General features: G+C 38.5%; 1 protein-coding gene across 3 annotated transcripts in view; it reads right to left on the bottom strand.

The window, feature by feature from the left end:
• TL29 (ascorbate peroxidase 4) overlaps window positions 1-22,108 on the bottom strand; it is a 31,380-nt gene extending 9,272 nt beyond the window's left edge. The window contains exons 1-9 of one of the 3 annotated variants that reach the window (XM_089160118.1): window positions 21,902-22,108; window positions 21,581-21,685; window positions 18,286-18,370; window positions 18,173-18,207; window positions 18,015-18,080; window positions 17,881-17,921; window positions 17,279-17,409; window positions 16,744-16,850; window positions 10,147-10,284 (exon numbers count right to left, since the gene is read on the bottom strand). In XM_089160118.1, coding sequence (XP_089016244.1) covers window positions 10,147-10,284; window positions 16,744-16,850; window positions 17,279-17,409; window positions 17,881-17,921; window positions 18,015-18,080; window positions 18,173-18,207; window positions 18,286-18,370; window positions 21,581-21,685; window positions 21,902-21,994 — 801 coding nt within the window. In that variant the 5' untranslated portion in view covers window positions 21,995-22,108. Of the gene's footprint in view, window positions 1-10,146; window positions 10,285-16,743; window positions 16,851-17,278; window positions 17,410-17,880; window positions 17,922-18,014; window positions 18,081-18,172; window positions 18,208-18,285; window positions 18,394-21,580; window positions 21,692-21,901 lie in introns of those variants that run through there. The other 2 variants (XM_089160117.1, XM_089160119.1) reach the window with 2 other exon arrangements.
• Between the last annotated feature and the right edge of the window lie 669 nt (window positions 22,109-22,777).

The following is a 22,777-nucleotide window of genomic DNA, read 5'->3' as shown; positions in this document are numbered from 1 at the left end:
CACCCTCCACCAATCGTCTTCCTCGTGTGAAGGTCCTGGAAAACACAATAAGTGGGAGTAAAAGTCACAGAGTAGTTTAGTGCTTTAGTTAATTGACTAACAGATAATAAGTTAAAAGGAAAGTTAGCAACATGAAGTACGGATGATAAAGTAAGAGAAGGTGTAGGAGAAACACTTCCAGAGCCTAGAATAGGTGTGGAAGTCCCATTAGCTATGACAACAGAATTTTTAGTGGTAGATTTAGAAAAAGAGCTAAAAAGTGATGACTTACCGATCATATGGGAAGAGGCCCCTGAATCGATGATCCAAGGGGTGGGAGTAGAAGTGAGAAGTGCTGTGTTACTGCGTGAGAGAAAGTGTGGCAGCGAAGTACTAGTGGATGTGGAAGCGCCAGTTTCAATATTTTGCAATCGGCGAAGGATTTGGCTTACATCATCTCTTAGAGTCTTAGACAAGTCCCTTGAAGAAGATCCAGAACCACTATCGTTGTTTGCTACAGTATCAGTACCACCATCGGAAACGGCATGATTGGCAAGGTGCTTGGCCCACTCTGGTTTTCCATGTTTGGCCCAACAAGCTTCCATTAAGTGCCCTGTTTTACCGCAATGAGTACAAAGTCGAGATGTCTTATCAGACAATTGAACACCACGACCTCCAAAAGACCTACTAACTCCCCCTGAACCACTACCACGTCCCCTTCCATAAGAGGTAGTGAAGGCTGAATTTTCTCCTTTAGAACTTTTGTTTGGAGAACTCCCTTCAGGTAAGGCAATACGTTGAAGTCTAGAATATGCTTCACTAAGATTAGGGACATGCTCACCAGCAAGAAGATGTCCTTTGACAGATTTCAGTTCAGGGTTCAATCCTGAAAGAAACTTAGACACAAAAAATTCATTCCGTTGGGCCTTTAGCTTCTCTATATCAGTGGTGAGAGGTTGAAAGACATTCAACTCCTCCATCATGCCTTTAAAGGAGTTGTAATAATCCTGCAGAGACTTGTCAACTTGCTGAAATTGAAATAGCTTTTCATAGATACTAAAAATTCGAGTCATATTTTTAGCTTGGGAATAAGTCTCTTGCAAATCATCCCATATTCCCTTTGCAGTCTTATGGAACATAACATTCGCTGCAATATCAGGTGCCATACTATTCCACATCCAAATTTTGATGATTGCATCATCTTGGATCCAACTAAAATAGGATTTGTCAGTCTCAGCAGGAGGTTCATCCTTAATGAACTTAAGCTTACCTTTTGCAAGTATGTACACCCGAACCACTTGTGACCACAACAAGTAATTAGAACTACCTTTGAGCTTGATAGATGTAATTTGAACATTTACATGATCTCCTTGAGATCCTTTTGATTCAGCCGTACTCATGATTGAGTCATGTGTAAGTGAAGACATTAAACTGAGGTAGATAGCACTCAAATCAGTTTTCCAAAACTTGAAGTAGAATGAGCAGAAGAAAAAATTTCTGCAACCTTAGGACAAAATAGGAGAAAAAGAAAAAAAAAGAGAGGTAACAAAGGTATCCAAGTTCTAGAACGTGTAAGAGTAAGGTAATAGGTAGAGAAGATCAATTCACATGAATATCTGATCTAACAGTCCATAATATACAGCATTAGGTGGCTGCACACCAAGGAAACAGAAAAAAAAGAATTTCAGAAGAGAATATTGAGAACAATACTATTTTGATTAAAAAAAGCTCTGATGCCATGTTAGAAAACAAGCTTTAACCAATCAAAATAGCAGTTGAACTTGAACAAAGAAAAGAGAGAAGAAGAAGAAGAAGAGAAGAAGAGAAGAGAGATGAAGAACTAGTAGAAAAGACATGTGATTCTTAGCTAAAGAGTCTAGAATCACAGAGCACTTTTATTTATAGCTTCTAATGAATCTAATACAACTTGAGAGACAAGTAATTGTCCTCTAGAAGAAGGAAACAAAATATTACAGCTTTAGTAACTTCCTAACTCCTAAAATAGAAAGTTCTGAAAATAGAAACTACCACCAAAATAGAAACTATGCTTTCTAAAAAACTCCCAAAACTTATGTAGCAAGATTCCCACATTAGAAATAGAAAATATAATCAAAACAACATCAAAATAGTGTTCACGTGAACAGTAAAAGCTGTTTTTACTGTTCACGTGAACAGTAAACTCCAAATTTACGTATACTTCAACAGTAAGTAATGGTTTTAATCGTTGTTTGATGTCTAAATTATGCTTTTTAGTCTTAGACTACTGTGTTAGACATTCTCTCCAAGTTTCGTAGCATTCCGGATTGTATAACATAGGTTTCGGATCAAGATTCTATTTTTGAATTCGGATTTGCTCTTGGGCTGTCTGGGTCGACTGAACCAGTCCACCCAGCCAATCAACCCGCAGTGACAGAATTGGATTTCTTCGTCCGTTTCGATTCGATTGATGCTCATTCTTTTAGGACTACTTCCTAATGATTGTATGATGTTATTCTAGGGTTTGTTTGCTAACTTTGGATTCATCCTCTTGTCCGTCCGGAATATATTCGAATCTATTTAAGGTAAGGAAAGTTGTTACCATATTAACATAGATTGCATAGATTTAGTTTCTAATTTGGGAATTACTTAGATTTGTTACTGTTATGTTAGTTTCTATTATGATATGAATGCTGTAAGTACAGTAGGATCTTATTTCCTTATTTACTTTATGTACTTTGGATTATGTATTTATTCATATATGTTGCTCATTATTTCGATATTGTCTTATTATACTCTTTCATATGATGAGATGTCTGTCGTGGATGATATGATTGATTTATGATTGTGATTGTTTAGGTATGATTTGGGATTGGGGAATGTCCTTTTGACATTTCTGTCCTTGGACCTCATTGGGAGTAGTATGGGATATTCCCAATGTTGCCCTTTGACACTTTCCCGGATTATTGGTTGTCATACCTAGGACTTGTCTAGCAGTGTTTGGCTACGGTATTCCCAGTTATATCAGACCCAATTCGGAAGGGTATTGAGACCGAACGACCCGTGGTAGCAATGGGGATTTATGGGCGCTCAAGACCGGTAACCAACTCGTGAGGGGACATGAATCACATTGTGGGGGCCATTTATGGGTAGAGTTGCATATGGATAGACTTGGGCTCATGGGCGTTCAAGACCGGTAACCAACCCGTGAGAGGACATGAGAGCTTCCCGTTTACTATATGTGGATGACCTATAGGGTTGATGAGTCCGTATTTGAGAGAGTCGAATATGCTGACTTTAGTGTGAAGGATACCGGAAAGGATCCCGAGAGGGGAGGAATGGACATATCTGGAACTGAATTTATGTAACTAAGTAGATGACTTGCATTTGGCTAGGCTTTACCTTGACATGCGCCAGTACTTAGACCAAATGGTGATGTGAGAGAGAGGTGACTTAACCCCCAGCCACGGATTGTCCGAGAGGGATGAAGGACCCTTTGCCAACCGAGGATGAGTGAATTGAGACCTACCCAAAGAAGTATGGTGCTATGACTTAAAGCATGTCTGCCTATAGAGACCAGCATACATAAAGTTAGATTCATACATGCATTGTCTGATTCATATCATATCACATTATGCTTTGCTTATGTTATCATGTTATTTATGCTACTATGGAATTACTTGCCTTACTGGGTTTCTTTTGAAACTCACTCCTTTTGTACAACATCTTTTGTTAGATTATTCTGCAGGCATTGATGACTATGAAGGCCAATACGAAGAAGCGCAAGATGAAGAAGCATACCATACGCAAGGTGTTGGCAACTATGAAGATTACGTTGAGGATTCCTCGAGTGGTCTTACTTGTTACCAAGATTAACCTTACTGTGGAGTGGGAGCGTCTGAGCGTGATTGATGAAGTCTATGTTTATGAAGACAATCTTTATAAAATAAAATAGACTCTAGCTTAGTTAGATTATATCTTTCTTTCTTGTCTTTAGAACCAGTTGTAATCTTCTTTGACTTTCGATCTACATTCCGCTGTACTCGTGGAGTGAGATTCCGCCTCACTCTACATTTTTGATTATATATATCTATTGGTATCATTTCCGCACTCTGATGATTATCTTGTTACTTTACTTTGATACATTTAAATAATATTGTTAACCTTGATTTAGTCTTGTTCTTAATTATATTATTTTGAATGTGGGAGGTTGATTTACTCGATACTGGATCTTGTGGACTGTGGATCACACACTCGGGTATGCCAGATAGGGTACCGGCTGGGTGGATGTGACACCACTAATCCCCAAATTATTGTCTGAGTATCACTCCACCCCATTTGGTGGACATTCAGGATTTTTGCGGACCTACAAGCGATTGGCGGCTGTGGTCTATTGGGTGGGAATGAAGGCTGCTATTCGTGACTTTGTGGCTAGTTGTGATGATTGTTAGCGCAGAAAATACTTGGCTATGAAACCCGCAGGTCTCCTTCAACCGCTGCCTATTCTAAAACGTATTTGGGAGGATATTAGTATGGATTTTATTGGCGGGTTACCCAAGACTAAAGGTGGGGATACAGTGCTGGTAGTAGTTGATCGTCTCTCAAAATACGCCCATTTCCTTGCTCTTTCACACCCTTACTCCGCGAAGGATGTGGCTGTCTCTTCACTAAGGAAGTTATCAGCTTGTATGGATTTCCGCAATCCATTGTTTTTTATTGAGATCGTGTTTTCCTTAGTCACTTTTGGATGGAGTTATTCAAACTAGCAGGTACCCACCTGAAGTATAGCAGCGCCTATCATCCACAAACCGATGGCCAAACAGAAGTGGTGAATCGTAGCCTTGAAGTTTACTTACGCTGTTTCTGCGCTCGCCAACCAAAGGATTGGGTTAATTGGTTACCTTGGGGGGAGTATTGGTACAACACGACATTTCCTTCAGCCACTAAAATGTCTCCATTCCAGATTGTGTATGGCCGTGAACCGCCTTCGCTTTTGTGTTGGGAGGATGGCCGGTCCAAGGTCAATGATGTTGATGTGTTCCTTCGTGAGCGCAATCGAGTACTGGATGATCTCAAATCTAAATTCCGGGTGACCCAAGAACGGATGCGCGCTTCCGCGGATCCCAATCGTTGGGAAGTGTGCTACTAGGTGGGGGATGAGGTTTTCCTTAAGCTCCAGCCTTATCGTTTCTAGAAGCTTGCCAAATGCCCAAATGAAAAGCTAAGTCATCGTTTCTACGGGCCGTACCAGATCATAGAGCAAGTGGGCCCAGCTGCCTATCGGTTACATTTACGAGGGGACTCGCATCCACCCTGTGTTCCACGTTTCGCAGTTGAAGCCAAGGTTGATCAACACATGGTTCCCCAGCCTCTTCCCTCCTATTTGCGAGAGAATGGCGAGTTATAACTCACACCAGAACATTTGATCAGCATTCGTTTCTCTGTTCAGGGGGTATTGGAAGTTCTGATTCAATGGAAAGGACTTCCCTCTTGTGAGAATACATGGGAAGATTTTGATGCGCTGCAATCCAATTTTCCAGACTTTCACCTTGAGGACAAGGTGAAACTTTTGGAGGGGAGTATTGATAGACCCCTCATCTCACGAGTCTATACTCGCAGGCAAGGAAAGAAAGATACAAGATCAGCTACAAGATCTGCTGCACAGCAGCCAGGAATAGAAGGAAATACTTGGAGAAATATTTACTGTTCTATAGGAATAAATGTGTGGTGATTCTATTGAGATACAGGATGCCTTTTAGGATTGGATTTGGAGTGATTTGGTTAAGGGATTATGTTAGGAAAGTAATTACTATTATTAGGGGAAGGGAGAATAGGAGATCATGCGTTTTGAGTTGTTAGGGAATTAAGGGAGAGGGCTATTGCTCTCGGGTAGTTTAGGATCACCTACTGCTGTAGCTTGTTCTGTTCTGATGGTTATTTGATTTAAGTCCATTGTTGTATTGCTGCTGTGTCACTTTTATCATACTTATTCTAATGGATTCGGGGTCTTATCAACCAGCCGAAAACTGAGATTTGGCCGAGAATTCACGAAACCTGGACATACAACAACAATAACAATAACAAGCCTTGTCCCAACTAAATGGGGTCGGCTACATGGATTCTTGCCTTCCAATCAACTCTGTTTGAGGCCATATTAGATACCGATAGCTTTATTTTCTATAGATCAATTTCACTAAATGTCAGAGTGGAGTTATCTTATTTCGATTCAACTGAATATACGTTCACTCCTTTCTAGCAAGTCTAGAAAGATTTCACTAGTATGTCCACTTTAAGTACAATAGGTATGGACAACACCTTTTCACAAAATCGTTGCTTCCAAGCAAGAGAACCCAATTGAATCCTTGATTCAGGGCAAGAGCACCCAATCAAATCCTTGATTCCAGACAAGATCACCCAATTACAATAAATGTAAATGAAAAGAAAATCAAACGCTCACAACTGTATAGAGGGGTGGTACTTCCCCTTTAGAATGAATGTATGCAAGTGTGAATAAGCCTCTACCAGTCCAAGTCTACCTTGAGATCTACTCTCAACCTTCTTATATAAGAGGGACAGGATCTTCAAAAGGGATTTGGGTCAAAGGGAGGCTAAAAGGCTATTAGAATGACACAATAATGATTGATAATAAATGTAACAGGGGGACGGAATAGAGAAGAAAGAATGATAAAGAAGATAGGGGGAAGAAGGGGAAATCTGAAAATAACAAAGAGAAGAACACTCTTAAGAGAAGAGAAAGGGGGGGGGGGGGGAGGGAGAGAGAGAGAGAGAGAGAAGGGGGCTGCAAACCCGCACAGCTAAAGCTTCAATTCATTTTTTCCTATTCCATAAGTCTTCTTCTCTTTTGCAATGTAGGGACTTATTTATAGCTTGGCTAAAGCTTTACAATAAATAAAAATTTAGTAGACTAAAAATAGAAACTAATATCCTAATAACTAGTGGCAATAGAATCTTATGGATTACCCAAAAAAGACAGTAGAATATTGGGGAAATAAAAATTGATTAAAATTAGAAACTACTAGGCTTTATATCAGCCACACGAATAAATAGCTAAAATAGAAAACAGACTAAGGTCCTAAATCTCCCAAAATAAAATCTCCATAAAATCTTACCTTGGGCCCCACAAATCTTCTATGAAGCAATCCCAATATACCAAACAAAGGGTTGTGACTTTGTCCACGTGAACAGTGTTTTTTGGCCATATTTCTTTATGTTTTCTCCTATTGTTGCAATCCTGGTTAACTGGTCAAAATTGTGGAGCAAGGGGACCTTCTATTTTGACAAGTTGGCTGGTTAAATTGGCATCCAATGCTGGTTTGAATTGGTCCTAGCAGGTTGTCCTGCATCAAAATTCCTTGGATTCATGTTACAGAGTGTCAGAAAGACATTTATTTATAGCAAAAAGATTGGTCCAAATATGGTTCCAACGGTTATCAAACAATCGTGTTTTTGTATATACAGTCAACCTAGTTAATCTTCCAATCAACCAATTCAATAGTCATTAGAGACTAGCCAATATAAGCCAACTGTTAGGTCCTGTCTATAGCCGGTCGGCTGGTCCTGTGACCAGTTGGGCTTAAGATATAATTAGGTCGACCAATAGGTATCTGGTATGTCCCATAGGTTTAACTTTGATACACTCGGTGGCACAGGCCTAAGGACAAGCTAGTTGACCAACACATAGTTTGAGTGCCAAATCTAAGGTTCCCAAGGGCCTTTGCAAAAATTGAATTATACCCCCAAGGACTAAATCAAATTTTCTTTTTGCCCATATAATCAGTTCCCTAAAATGTTTAACTTCATTTTTCTATGATTTTAAATATGGAATTTTAAAGAAATTTCTACATCAATCTTAAGTCTTCAAGATGTACTTGCACGTGGTGAAATCCAGTTTCTTGGTCTTTAATGCCTTTGGTCCTTTTGGAACGTTACTTTGTAGTTCAAGACAGCCTTCATGCAATGTACGCTCTCTACTTGGATCGTGAGTATAGCTTGACTACACCTCTTATAATCACACAGGTAGATGGTTAGCACATGGTAATATGTGTTTGTTATCATCAAAAGACTTTATGGGTAGATGGGTCAATTCCTAAGTCAATACACTAGGGGTAGTTAGGTCCCCAACACCCTTCTTATCACTCATGCAAGGGCAAGAGCATAAACTCAAAGCAAGCTTCATTAATTAATTCATTAACATATGGGGGATGAAGAACAACCTTACGTATTTATAGAGCAAATGCTTGCTCAACAAAATGAGAAGCTCCTAAATACTAAAGTAGGAACCAGCTCCATAGCAGCTTAGGAAACAACAACAATAGAAACTAAATAAAATCTAATGAAGTCTTCACTCTTTCAAAGTTGCAGCAGCAAGTGTGTCCCATCAAATCTCCAAATAGTATTCTCACTAAAACCCAAAAATGGCCTATGACACTATTCACTTACCGTTCACTTGAACAATGTTTTTGCCTCTTTTTGGTCCAATTGGTCTAATGGAAGCTGGTTGGTTGTGCCCAAGTTCTACATCACTACTTAGCTAACAAATCCCACTGATACAAAGACCATGAACCAAAATGGACCTTAAACTGAGACATAGATGCAAGGTTCAAATTATCAGTATCCAGTATCGTACATGGTTTGAGATCTCGAGGGATCTCGGCGAGATCTTGCAAGATATCTCACTTTTTTCAAATGGCAAGACAAGATGAAGGATGAGACGAGATAAATGGAGAGATTTCTACAACTCGCTCAAGATCTCGCCTATCTCACCAGACCTCTCACCATATCTCACCAAAACTCTCATTTTTTGCTAGATTTTCACTTGCAACTACTCTTAGCACATCTACAACACTAAAGGAAGATCAATCATTCTATGGTTGTCTTATGAACTTATGAGTTATGACTTACATAGAACTTCTAATGGTTGTATAATTTTATTATTCTATTCTCGAGAATCGAGATTGTGATACTCATGTGGATGGAATTCTAATGACATTTAAGTTATTTGATGTATTTGATACACTTGTTTTTCATTTGCATGCCTTAGAGGTTCTTTATTACTTGTTGTATAACATTGCATTCCCCAATCCTGCAACATTTCGGTTTCACACTTAGGGTCAACTAAGAACTCATACGTAAGGTTGTTTTCTCACAAATTCAAGGCTGCCAGTGTGTTTGAAGGCCTAAATTAGGTTGACTATCAAGTTTGAGCCCAACCTGGACCCTGAAACCCACCAAGATAGGCCATCAAGTTGCCCTACGAAAAAGACCATATCTTGACTGAGATCACACCAACTTAGTCAAGATCTCGGTTTTTTGAAGGGGTGAGATCCCTGGAGAGAGCAAGTTCTTGAACCATGGTAACGTATTGGTCAAGTGATTCTCATAGACATTGTCTCGTACTAGCCAATGCATTTTAGTGCAATCTAATAAAGAGACATATCTATATGTATTGTGTCGGTCCAATATGGATATGTATCGCAGTATCATATTGTGGGATACTTTAAAGCTCACATAGATGTAGACTTTAACACCTATAAGACAATAGTGCTAAACCTTGAAAGAAAAGCTAAACTGGATCTATATGGGTACTCCTTGAGGAGATATTGGACCTTTTCTCATGCTACATTTCAAAAGAGACCATGTAAGGGCAAATCTTACAGCACACCATAACAACACCTAGCTGAGACAGGATAATAGCATGTAATAGTCAAGGGTCATTCTGTAAATGTCACAAGGTGGACGATAAATGCAGGAGGGAAGCTTTGATGCTATTCTCAGCTTGTAAGGAACATTTACCAATTGATCTATCAGATGTATATCGATTTATAATGGAAAGAATGTAGACCAATTAAGCAACTGAGGAGCTGGCAAGCCAATGGATAGTTATCCTTAACGTGTTACTCAGATAGTATCTTTTCAAAAAAGGCTGCATTACTGTTTGCTTGTAACAGGAATGGGCCAGATTATTTGGTTACAATCCCTCCAAAAGGGGAGCACCCTAAGTGCTACTATGTAGTGCTATTACTCCTTTGTCTATAAGTAAGACACCCCACCCCCTCCAAATAGGAAGGGAAAAAGAAAAGAAAAAAAAGAAGAGAAGCAAAGATGTTAAAGTTATATCGGAGCAGAATTTTACTGAGCAACTATGATGATAAAAGTTACCAGTCAGAATACCTGGCGAGGGCCAAAGCCAACAGCAGAGAACTTATCTTTCATTTCCTGAACGGATGCCTCCTTCCATTGTGGTACCCTTCCATCTGGATCTGGTTCGTTTGCATCTGTCCTTCCAAATTGTCTATCAAACAGTCCCCACTGTTCATACAAGACAACATTTCTGATTATATATTTGGTAAAAAAAGGAATGTTTAGAAAGAAAAAAAATTCAGAAAAGCATAGAGACACATAAGTTGCTCTGATTTTTTTTTTTTTTTTTTAATATTTGAGCATCTATATTTTTCAAATGTTGATGATATGTAGTCACTAACTGGTACTGATAACTCGTAAATCTATGTATTGGAGATCCATCTGGCCACTAAGTTTAAAACTAAAGATTTAGAAACTCTCTGCTATTTGCTGGGAATTGGGGTAGCCCAATTTAATAGGGGCATCTTCATTTCTTGTTGGTTGAGTTCTACTAGGAGTTCTCTATTAGAGTTTTTGTTCATATAAATTTCTATTTCTTGTAGGGGTATTTATGTAATAGTGCTCTTTCCAATTTATTATAAATAAAGGGCTTGAGATCACACTTTCAATTCAAGCCATTCTACCAAAATCTTGTTTCTCAACATGGCATCAGAGCCTAAGTTCAATTAGGGGAAGAGGAAGAAGAAAAAGAAGAGAAAAGAAAAATCTCTCTCTCTCGCTGAGGAAGACCTACCTCCACCGCCACTGCAACTACTCCATTGCAGAAGCTCGCGGCAACCAACATCATCTGAAACCTCCCACTGCAACCTGTCCTAGAAGCCATCACAAAGACCTATCACAGAAGCCCAACATCATCTGAAACTCTCGCTGAAACCTATTGCAGAAGCCATTGCCGAAACCTATTGCAGAAACCAACACTTCTCAAGAAACTGTTCTAAATATTTTGGAGGAGATAGGGATGCAGGTTACTTCATCTCCAAAATCTAGGTTTCTAGAGGAGTTCGGGATGCTAGGATGCCATGTCATACCATGATTTGGATGCTAGGGTCACTCCGTTTCTTAAATAACTATGAACTTGATATATGACACAGCTACAAAAATAATTGTAACCCTAGCATCAAATCTTCAAAAGATCCAAATGTTAGGGTTACTACATAGCATACTTGCACCCCAACATCCTGATCTGGCAACCCCACCATATGTAGTTGTTGGGTTCAATAATGCTCCATCACAGTGCAAAGAGATCAGATTTGAAGAAGTCCTAAACCAGGAACAAGCTTTCAGGATCCTAGTCTTCCAAACCACATCAATGTTCCACTTCTCAGTTATATAAGCAACTGGGGCAGTCTGTTCACTAGCAAAACACAAAGTAGCATGTTTTCCCTTCACAGCATCCACAAGACTGCATTTAATCGTGCTTCTGTCCCACTTTATTCATGAAAATCCAGTAGTTCTCTAAGTCCATAGGTGTTGAATAGTTGCACATAGTGCCAACTTCACAACTACTCAAATGCTCTCCATCATCTCCACCTGCTTCCTCACACAAACAGGAGCCTCATTAATACTCGCCATTGCTCTCCAATCAGTTGATAACATTTACATATGCCTCTCCACCACACCAAGGAGCTGAAGTGACATCGAAAGAATAGATGGTTTCTACTTTCTACTCCAAAAACAACAACTGGAGTGCACCAAGATCTTCCTTTTTAACATATTTTCTATAGTCAGTAAGGCATCTCCAAGCTGTGGGTGTATGGGAATACCACAACAACAACAACAACAACAAGCCTTGTCCCCAAATACTGGGGTTGGCTACATGGATTCTTGCCTTCCAATCAACTTTGTTTCAAGACATACTAGATAAAAGGCCTAAGTAATGCATATGTTTTCTTGGCACTTCTCTTAAGGTTATCTTAGGTCTGTCCCTAGCTCTTCTAATTCCTTTAAATTGGATTAATCACTTCCCTATACAGGGGCATTTATAGGTCTCCATTGAACATGGCTATGCCACCTCAAACGACTTTCTCGTAGCTTATCACTTATCAGAACTACTCCCAGACCAGCTCTAATATGACCATTCTTTATATTATCCTTCTTAGTTTGTCACTCATCCATCTTAGCATCCTCATTTCTGTTGCACTGAGCTTATCTACATGATGCTATTTAACTGCCCAACACTCTGCACCATACATCATAGCTGGTCGAACGACAGCCCTATAAAATTTTCCTTTGAGATTTAAAGGAATATGTCAATCACATAAGAAACCGGGCGCACCTCTCCACTTCATCCACCCTACTTTAATTCTTTAGGAAACATCATCCTCTATATCACCTTTTTTATTTATGATTGAACCAAAGTACCTACAACAATCACTATGAAGAATCTCCTTCTTGTCAAGTTTCACCACCTCATCGGCCACCTGATCATGACCTAAGTTACAAAGTAGATATTTAGTCTTTGTCCACTTAGTTTAAAGCCTTTTGATTCCAAAGTTGTTGTCCATGATTCTAACTTTGTATTAATCCCTACTTGTGTCTCATCTATCAACCTAATATCATCAACAAAAAGCATACACTAAGGAACCTCATCTTGAATGTCTTTGGTCAATTCATCCATTATAAGTGCAAGGCTTAAAGTTGATACTTGATGTAGCCCAACTATAACTAGAAATCACCATCTTAACCTCCCCCACTGTTCTTATACTTGTCACTGAACCATCATAGACATCCTTTAAATATGTCCACATATTTACTTCCCACATTTTTTTCTTTAGTATTCCAAAATTAAATGCTCTAAGGACTCTATCATAAGTTTTTTTTTTAAAGATCAATAGACCATCTGAATATCTTTCCTACACTCTCTATAGCTTTCCATAAGTTTCCTAATTAGGTAAATAGCTTCCATTGTAGATCTTCCCGGCATAAAACCAAATTGGTTCTCCGTAATTGTGGTTACTTGTCTCAATCAGGTTTCAATCACTCTCTCCAATAATTTTATAGTATGACTCGTCAGCTTGATGCCTCTATAGTTAGTACAGCTTCGAATATCTCTTTTATTTTTGTAAATTGGAACCACGATGCTTCTCCTCCATTCATTTGGTATTTCCCGTGTGCTTATAATCTTATTAGACAACTTGGTTAGCCAAGCTAGCCCACAGGTTCCTAAGCTCTTCCATACTTCTATTGAAATTTCATCAAGAACTCGTGCTTTGCTTACTTTCATCCTTATTAGAGATTCTTTTACTTCGGACACCAAAACTCTCTGTATATATGTTCAAAAATTGGTGCCATGATAAATGGTGTAATCATCTGAATCACAAATACTTGAAGTATGCTCGTTTAGTAGATTAGAGAAATAGATTTTCAGTCTCTTCTTAATGTCCTTATCACGTACTAGTACTTCACCATATTCACTTTTAATACATCTAACACAGTCTAGATCTTTACTCTTCTTGTCTCTAGATCTCTACTCTTTCTGTCCCTTATTTAGCTATCTTATAAAGGTATCTAGGAATATTATCCACAAACCACACCACTTCCATCAACTCACTTCATGTGCTAAGCTTACTTGAGGAGAATAAATTTGTAGCAATCCCTTCCACACCACATGTCCAACATAGTATAATCAATCCTTTCTACTAGTTGTATGTCTCTCCAAACATCCATCAAAGTTGTTGATCTTCCTGTACAACTTTTCCCTTCCTTCAATAGGAAACTTGCCCACTACCTCCATTCGCTAAGACCTCACGTCAAGCTGGATTGTGTCCCCCTACCTATTGATCAACACACCTTTAGGGTGCCAATTATCCAGCCACATATAAATCCCTTTTCCATTCCCAAAGAGGGTGGAGTACTTAGGTGTCAGAATTTGCATGGTATGCAAAAGATGCTTGTTTGCTTCCCCCATTTCCATACCTACCTCCTCCACGTGAATTTGTTGGATATCCATGCAACTTCCTACACTTGTCCTTTCTATGACACTCTTTACCACAATACTCGCATTCACTAGGGTGCAAGAGTCACCTGAACTAGACTTATTGCTGCCAGAACCAGCCACCAATGCAAACCTGTTAGATGTCTGAGTATGTATTATAGCTGTCCTACGACTGTCCTCAATGTCAACCATAGCATAGGCTTGTTCTAGAGAGGGAAAAGACTCCCGTGAAAGAATCTATGCACGGATCTGATCATACTCAATATTAACGCTCACCAGGAAATCATATACGCGAAGCTTGTCCTCCCATTTCTGATAAGCAACAACGTTAATAGCATAAGATAGAGTAAATCGCTCGTAGAAGTCAAAAGGTCTAATAGTAGCTTCTAAGACTCATATAATATTGAGACAGTTTAAGCTCCTTTTGTTGCAATTGATGAATCTTACGTCAAATCTTAAAGCATTGTGCATCATTCCCAACTTTGGAACAACTCTCTTTGGCAATCCCATAACCAAGCACTCATCTGTCTCCTACTTGTCTTGAGTTGTACCAGGTGAGAGGGCTTGCTAGAAGTTCAATGAAGATGGACAATCAAACCATGAGCACCAACCGTAAGAGAAACAGAACGAGACTAGCGAAAATAACTGGTCCCATTGAGCTTAACCGCGGTCATCTAGGAGAAAAATCACGATCCTGAGAAACAGAATAAACGAGAGGATCCTCCATACCAAATGTACCAAAAGAGGCAGAGGTAACTGTATCAGCCATTATAGGAGCAAAAAAATAGGATTATGTACTAAGGAAAAAATAGATTGGGTAGTAGAAAAATGCACACCACTAGAAACAAGGCATGAAAGATTTTCTTAGGAATGGAAAATTTTTCATAACTTAGCAAAAGAAAGGGCCGATGACCGTAGAGGCTCTCGCAAAGTGGTGTGGTGGCTCTAGGACCAGTCACAAAGGCCAGAGGGACTAGGCAACAAGCATAGATGGATGGCAGAAAGCTTGCGACCTCTCTAGGACCTACCGCTGGGTCTGAGAGGTCTTGGTAGGAGAGGCGATAGGAAGGATGGGCTTGGGAAGGTCCTACGGCACCCCTAATAGAATCGTAAAGGCTAAGCGATACTCCTAAGGTAGATCTCAAGCTTAAAGGGAGTCAAAAGGCAAGGGCGACAGCCTAGAACAATCACGGTAAGAGGCAATAGCTCTAGAGGCTACCTTAGGATTTTTTCGGCTAGGAGGGAAGTCGTTGCATGAAAGAAAGCCAAAAAAGGGAGTTTGACACTCCTAGGGTATAGCAAGTGGAGGGTGACACACCTAAGAGGTGTCGTTGGAGGTTTGGGTGGTTGCGCTAGGTTGAAAAAAGGGTGAAGGTGGTTTGCAATTGGAAAGAAGAGGAAGAAGGTGGCGGCAAGTAGTGGTGGCTCCCAGATGGTGAAGAAAGCTGGTGGTGCTCCTACGATGAGAATAGGAAGGTGCCTCGGATCATATTTCGCTGTTGAAAGACTTGTGAATATTCTAAACTTGTGTCTAAAGGACATAGTAGGAGCTTTATTTATACTACTAACCTTCCAAAAATAGAATAAATCAAATCTTCCTAATGTGAGAATATTACAAGAGAAAGTAAAAAATCCTAAAAGATTCTAACAGAGATCCAAATAAATTTATGCTCAATAACAAAGTAAATATAGCACTATTATTGCCTTACAAAAGGGTGTAAGCTAATTGAAACAAAGGGAAACCGATGGACAAGACCATCTATCTAAGATTAGTCAAGAAGCTGATTTATTTGTCTCATACTAGACTGTTAGTTTAGCAAGTCAATATATGCATGATCCTTACATCACACATCTACATACAATCTACCGGATCCTAAGATATCTAAAGGAAGCCCCACAAAAAGGAATTCTGGTTTCTCCTCATGGACACTAGAACATTGAGGCATATACAAATGTCGATTGGGTAGGATGCCCGGATGATAGGAAGTCTACCTCTAGGTACTGCACCCATATGTGAGGAAACTTAGTGACTTGAAGGAGTAAGAAATAGGCAGTGGTTTCTAGGTCCAGTACTGAAGCAGAATTTAGAGCAATGGCAAAGGGTATTTGTGAAGTGTTGTGGTTAAAGGGGCTACTTTAAGATCTGAGTGCATAGTCAAAAGCCCTTATGCAGTTTTTCAGATGTCAAATCAGCAATCAACGTAGCCCATAATCCAGCTCAGCATGATGCAACCAAGCATGTAGAGATTGACAGGCACTTCATTAAGGAGAAGGTTGAACCTGGGTTGATTAACATTTCCTTTGTTTCGTCTAACAACCAAAAGGCTGATATCTTCACTAAGACTCTTGAGTACCAACATTACCAGCAAGTTAGGCATGATAGATATATATACACCAACTTAAGGGGAGTGTTGTAATTCTAAGAACAAAAGGTTGAATTGTCTCTAGGATATTATTTTGTAATAAAATCCCACATCGAGAATTTTCTTTTATTTTGTACTCTTCTCTTATTATAAATAAAGGCTGGTTGTGTCTCTCTAACAAGTTAGAAGTTCTCAGACCATTCAACAGCAATACACACTAAGTTCAGGGAAGAAAAAAACTATGCATCTGTTTGTTCCCTAGTATTGGGGATTATACTGTAGAAGGAACAATGATGTTTTAAAGACGTAAACTAAACTAAGAAAACTAACCTGGCCATTCGAACCATATGCTGTATATAACAAGGCTCCTTTCTCTGCATTCCCACCACATTTGCGAATTGCAGAAGCAAGAAAAGTACTTTTTATTGCACTCTGTGCTGCACTAATAAAGAAAATAAAAGTGATGGCCATTTGAATGGGCTTTTACCTAGTAAACAAAACCATAAGCTTTACTAAAACAGATTGGACCTTCCTGGAGAATAAAGCAAAATATGAGACTGAAAAGAAGACAGAAAGAAATAATGGTGGGTGGACACCAATATATACTGTCAGTTAGTATATCAATCACATATTTCTTTGACATGACAGCTGGCAAAATGTTTCTAATGGAAAGAGCTTTGTTATGTAAGGAATGATGTTTTTTACAAACTTTGACCTCATTAACTATTTTGTCCAAAATATTCCTTTTAGGATACATATATTAATGCTTCAAAATATGATCTTAACTGTAAAATGTAGATAATTGTATAACAGTGTATCAGTATAGTCAATGAAAAGAAATATCATTATAACTCTCAAGTCTTACCTGCACATTGTATGAGATCTGAAAAAGAAATGGGTCCACCCTTTGAGTAAGAATCAATTTCAGATTTGGCTCCCTCTAAGAGTTTCAAAGCATCAGAAAGCCCTTTATTTTCTGGTCTGCTTATCTCTGAACTTTAAGCAGGCAAAAAGAAGAATAAAAAAAGGTCAAGTTAATTGCACAATCAGATTTGGAATTAACCTACTCAAGGTTGTTAGTTATTGGATGGTCTTGAGCATGAAACAATGATGGTAGACATTTGATCTGGTTGGGTTTGCAGTCTCTGAGACATGAGAAGTCCTTCTGTTATACAGCCATTTAAAATGCAGATGGTCATTCATCTGTGTGAGGTGTGCATTGGGTTTGAGAAGTCCTTCTGTTATAGAACCGTATAAAATGCAGATGGCCATTCCTCTGTTTTTAAGTTGTGCTTGAGAAATGGTCATTCCTAGAGTGAAGGTAAATTTCATCCTACTAAATATAGTGTCTTCTTAAAATCTTACTTTATAAATGTAAACTACAGTGGTCATGGACACATAGCTTCAGAGTCTGGAACTTGAGCACTGGGTACCCCCCAACAAAAGCAATTCTGAATGTAACATTACCTGAACCGAATGGATCCATTAGGGCCCCCAGATTTTGTAGCCTATAAACTTAAAGTAGAATTGAATTAGTCTTTGTTTCCTATTGGCCACAGAAAACAATAAAAAAAGCTAGAAAAAAATATATCTAGTCTGACCTTGTCATAAGTCACAGCATCATTCAATGCTAGAGTTAGGATGGATGGAATGAGCTCCAGATTTCTCTGGAAGCAATGTCACCAGAGAAAAATACAACATTTCAAGTTTACAGAGTAAGCACATACAATCCATCAATAAGAATGCGAATGGAGTTTACCTCTAGGGATTTGTTTAGTGTACTCTTAATACTTGCTGCAAGAACAGTAAGAGCAGCATGGTTAATGTTGAGACAGGTTTAGCATAAAAGTAAATAGGATCCACTGTGCTTACAGAAAAATTCAGAACGTTGTCTTCGTTGGATCAGATCAGCAGCATTGACCATTTCAACAAATGAACCCGAGCAAGCAATTAGTTCCTAGATGAATGACAAGTTGACAACTGATAGAAAATCATCATCATATTGTTCTTTAATGGAAATTATATACAAGTATCATTGCATATTTAACAGTACTGGTAAACAAACTAAACAGTGCCTATGGTTGCACCAGAGAGGAAGAAGAAAAAGAAAATGGAGAAAATATGGCAGACCAAGTGGGAGAAAAGAAGTTTTTCCCACTGGCTGCAGGCACCTTTACTTAAAACAAATTATGATTAGGTAATTATATGAAAATCCTTATGTGTATTTACACAGCCCTTAAATAGGAAAATAATACTACAGAATACTCAAACTTGAAATCTTAAAAACTCCCCCTCAAGCCAGAGTATAAACTATAGATACACCATTGCCCAGCTAGGAAAAACCTTGAAGAAATACATTCTGAAACAAAGCCTTGGTAAACATATCACCAAGTTAGTTTGTGAAACCAACAAAACAAGTAGAGATAGCTTATGCATCTGATCATCCCAAACAATTGACAACCAACCTCTATATACTTGGTCCTCTGATGGAACACTAAATTACTATCAATATAGTTAGCAGCTTGACCATCATAAAACATATCAACAGGTTAATTGATATGAAATTAAATTTCTTGGATAAGAGGATTTAGCCACATAAACTCAATTGCAATATGAGCCAAAGCTTTGTACTGAACTTGTACGTTACATCTGGCCACAGTAGTATGTTACTTATTCTTAATGCTAGTCGCAAAAGGGCAAAAGAGGGAGAGAACATCAATCATTTTTTTGTGTGTGAAAATGTAATCAACATACTCTTAGAATTTTGGGATTGAAACCCCTAGACACTTCCATGAAACCAACTTAAAGTAAATACAAAGATGGAACCATTCTTGACGATCCAGGGAAGTATAAAAGGCTTGTTGGGAAGCTAAATTATCTGATTGTGGTTTGAACCAACATTGCCTTTCCTATCAATGTTATGAGCCAGCTTTTATCTGCCCTAAGAACAACACATTGGATGTAGTTATTCGAATTCTATGATATCTTAAGAAAGCACCAAAACGTGGACTTCTTCACACTAATCATGGTCATAGGGATGTTGTAAGATCTCTAATACTGATTAGGCTAGGTCACCTATTGATAGAAGATCAACTACAGGCTATTGTATATTTGTTAAAGGGGACCTTGTGTCATGGAGGAGCAAGAAGCAAACTGTGCTAGCAAGGTCAAGCGTTGAATTGGAATATCGTGCTATGTCACATGTCACATGTGAGATGGTATGGATAAAACAATTATTCCAACACTTAGGATTCGTTAATGACACTCTTTAATAAAGTTGTGGTGTGATAACCAAGCTTCTGTTCATATAGCATCCAATCCAATCTTTCATGAACGTACCAAGCATATTGAAATTGATTGTCACTTTGTTCATGAAAAGTTACAAAAGGCTTAATATTCCCCAACCACATGCATTCTAAAGAGTAACTTGTAGATTTGTTTACGAAAGCTTTAAGGAGTTCAAGGGTTAACTATATTTGTCAAAAGTTGCATAAGTAATGTATATGCTCTAGCTTGAGGGGGAATGTTAGGAAGGACAAAATTGGAAAGTAGTTAGGGCCCTCGCGAGTTAGCGCTACAAGCTAACTCACAACTGAGAAAGGGGGAAGTCTGAGAATTCTAGATTGAAATAGCTTAGGTGTTGTATTCCTATTTGAGTTTTTATGTTGATTCCTTGTAAATCGACTGTAAAGAAGTTTATAAATAAGAGATTTGGAAAGGGGAGAGCTCACAATCTTCACCGTGAACCACCACAGCAACCTGCAACTTCTTCTCTTTTTCTTTTTTCTTCACATTTCTTCTCTAAATTTCAATGACCATCAGTGACCAGCTATAATGTATAGTGCAGAGTGTTGGGCTATTAAGAAGCATTATACAAATAAACTCAGTATAGCATAAATGAGGATGCTAAGATGGATGAGTGGCAAAACTAGGAAGGATAAAATAAGGATGATCATACTTGAGTTGGTTCGGAAGGAGCTCCGATAAATGATAAGCTATGAGAAAGTCAATGAGGTGGTATAGCCATGTCCGATAGAGGCCTTTAATCCCCCTATAGGGAGAAGTGATTTAATCTAAATTGAAGGAATTAGAAGAACTAAGGGGAGATCTAAGATAACTAGGAGATTAGTGAGAAAAGATATGCATAGCTTAGGCCTTGTATCTACTATAGCTGTAGATAGAGTTGATTGGAAGGCAAGGATCCACATAGCCGGACCCACTTAGTTGGGATGAGGCTTGTTACTATTGTTGTATAGATCGATCAGCAATTTCTAGAATACACAAAATTGTGCTCCAATCATTAAGTATTAATCCTTTTCTTTGCAAAGGTTAGTAGCAAAAAAAATCAATTTTGTAAGAGAATGTAATCCAAGTCATGGAAGTCAGGCTGGGGCTTTGAGATCTAACATATAAAAATTTAAATGCAAATGAATGTACCCCTTTACTGTAAGGAAAAATGATGCACCCTCATCTTCAAATATTGCACAAATCTTCTACAAATACAGTAAATCATCTGTTTTGATGTTTTGTATTACAGCCCAGCAACTTGTTAGATAGTTGTACAGGAATATCCTGACCAAATAAATCCCTAAAACCACGCTAGCATAATCATATAGTCAAAACCACTTGTACATTTTAAACTACAAGAATGTATTGTTTGGTTAAAACATGCCTGAAAAACTGCATTCTACGTGTGTTGCATATGTTAACATGAATCAAGAATCAAAAAGATTTTGCCAATCTTTGATGAAATCTTGAAGTCTAAATTACTGATCCTGAAATAGAGAAGTTCTAAAAGTCCGTCTTATATATAGTTTGGCCACCAACAGCCAACATATGAATGAAATTAAGAGGACTGGAGTGTGTCATTGATAAGAAGGGTGTGATAGAACAAAGGCCTGCCACGAGAAACTCTATATCAGGTGGCCTCAATGAGAAGTCGGAGTCGTCCTTGAACCATGTCTAGACATGAGGTACAACAAAAGAACTATCATATAAGAACCATGATTCGTGACAATGATTTATTGCTGACTGTGCATCTTTCATTATTCACGTTCAGTTCAATGCTATTGCTGGAAAAGCTACTGAGATACCACAACTAGAAATAATTGTGAGCATACTAATTATTAATACTAATAAATGGATCAAGTCTGATGTGTTAATATACCATGCCAACGGTAGTTCCTACAAACATAAGGACCTCTCTTCTGCGAATTCCATCTTCACGAGAAACTGTAGCCTCAACCTTTTGACAGCAAATTGAAATTCCATCCTGATACTAATTTAGAATCAATAATTAGTTCGTATTCCAAATTCTACTTCTTATAAAGACCACTGTGCTTCAACAAAAGAAAAGAATAGATGCAACAGTTCGAAAAAGAAAAATGGCGTGTCTGGTGCAGAGGTATTAGAAACAGTTGATTTTCTTTAAGCCACATTTCATCAAACAAGAAGATGACATTATAAAAGATTCAAATTGACTACTTACATTAAAGCTTCTAGTTGCAGCTGTGGCTGATGGCTGGCGGTACGATGGAAGCAAAGATGGGACGGTTGACAGGAAAGAAAGCGAAACCACCATCTCTTTCTCCTTCTATGCTGTCCTGTCTCTAATCTAAGCGGAAGGGAGAGAGGAGCAAGGGAGTGGGAGGCGCGAGAGGGAGAGGTATGAACATTTTCAGATTTCCCCCTAGACATGTGGAGGCCAGTGCAGTATCACGTGGCTTATCTGCATGAATTCGCGATAAAAAGTGTTATCCAAGACTGGATAAATTTTTTTTTTTTTTTTGGTAGAGGATAAAATTAATTTTCTTAATATGCTTCTTAGGTGCAAAAAAACAGCGGGAAGCTTTCAACCCTTACAATGATCCCTGGCCGGACCGGTTGCGTACCAAGTAACCAAATTATGATACACGTTTGTTCATGTATCGACTTCCTTTCTCTCTTTTTTTTTTGGGCCCAAAAATATTGAATTCCTTCAGGTAATGTGAATTAATTGCTGATGGAGAGTGTTAAGGGTGTCAATAAGTATGGTATCAGAAAATTCTACTATATCGAATTTCAATACTGAAAATCAAAATTGAAACCGTACCTAATTCTATGCGGTGCGGTACAAAAATGATATGAGAAAAAGAGTACAGTATGATTTAAGTACATAATTGATACAAAATAACGGTGTGATGCGTCTAGAAAATGTCAAGCCTCCAGGTTCCTTGACGATGGCCTGCAAAACAGAGTTAGATGTGGCCCAACCGTGGGGGTTGGGAGGCCACCTCCGAAGCTTAAATCAGTTACTGAACTAATCACCAAAGCTCTGGTAAGTTGTAAAGCATAATAATGAATACGTAAATTGGAAACGATTCAG

Source organism: Hakea prostrata, chromosome 6 (assembly GCF_041222555.1).
Source record: "Hakea prostrata isolate BN-2017 chromosome 6, UWA_Hpros_2, whole genome shotgun sequence".
In the NCBI taxonomy this organism is placed as follows: Eukaryota; Viridiplantae; Streptophyta; class Magnoliopsida; order Proteales; family Proteaceae; genus Hakea; species Hakea prostrata.
This window is presented reverse-complemented; position numbering and strand designations above follow the sequence as displayed.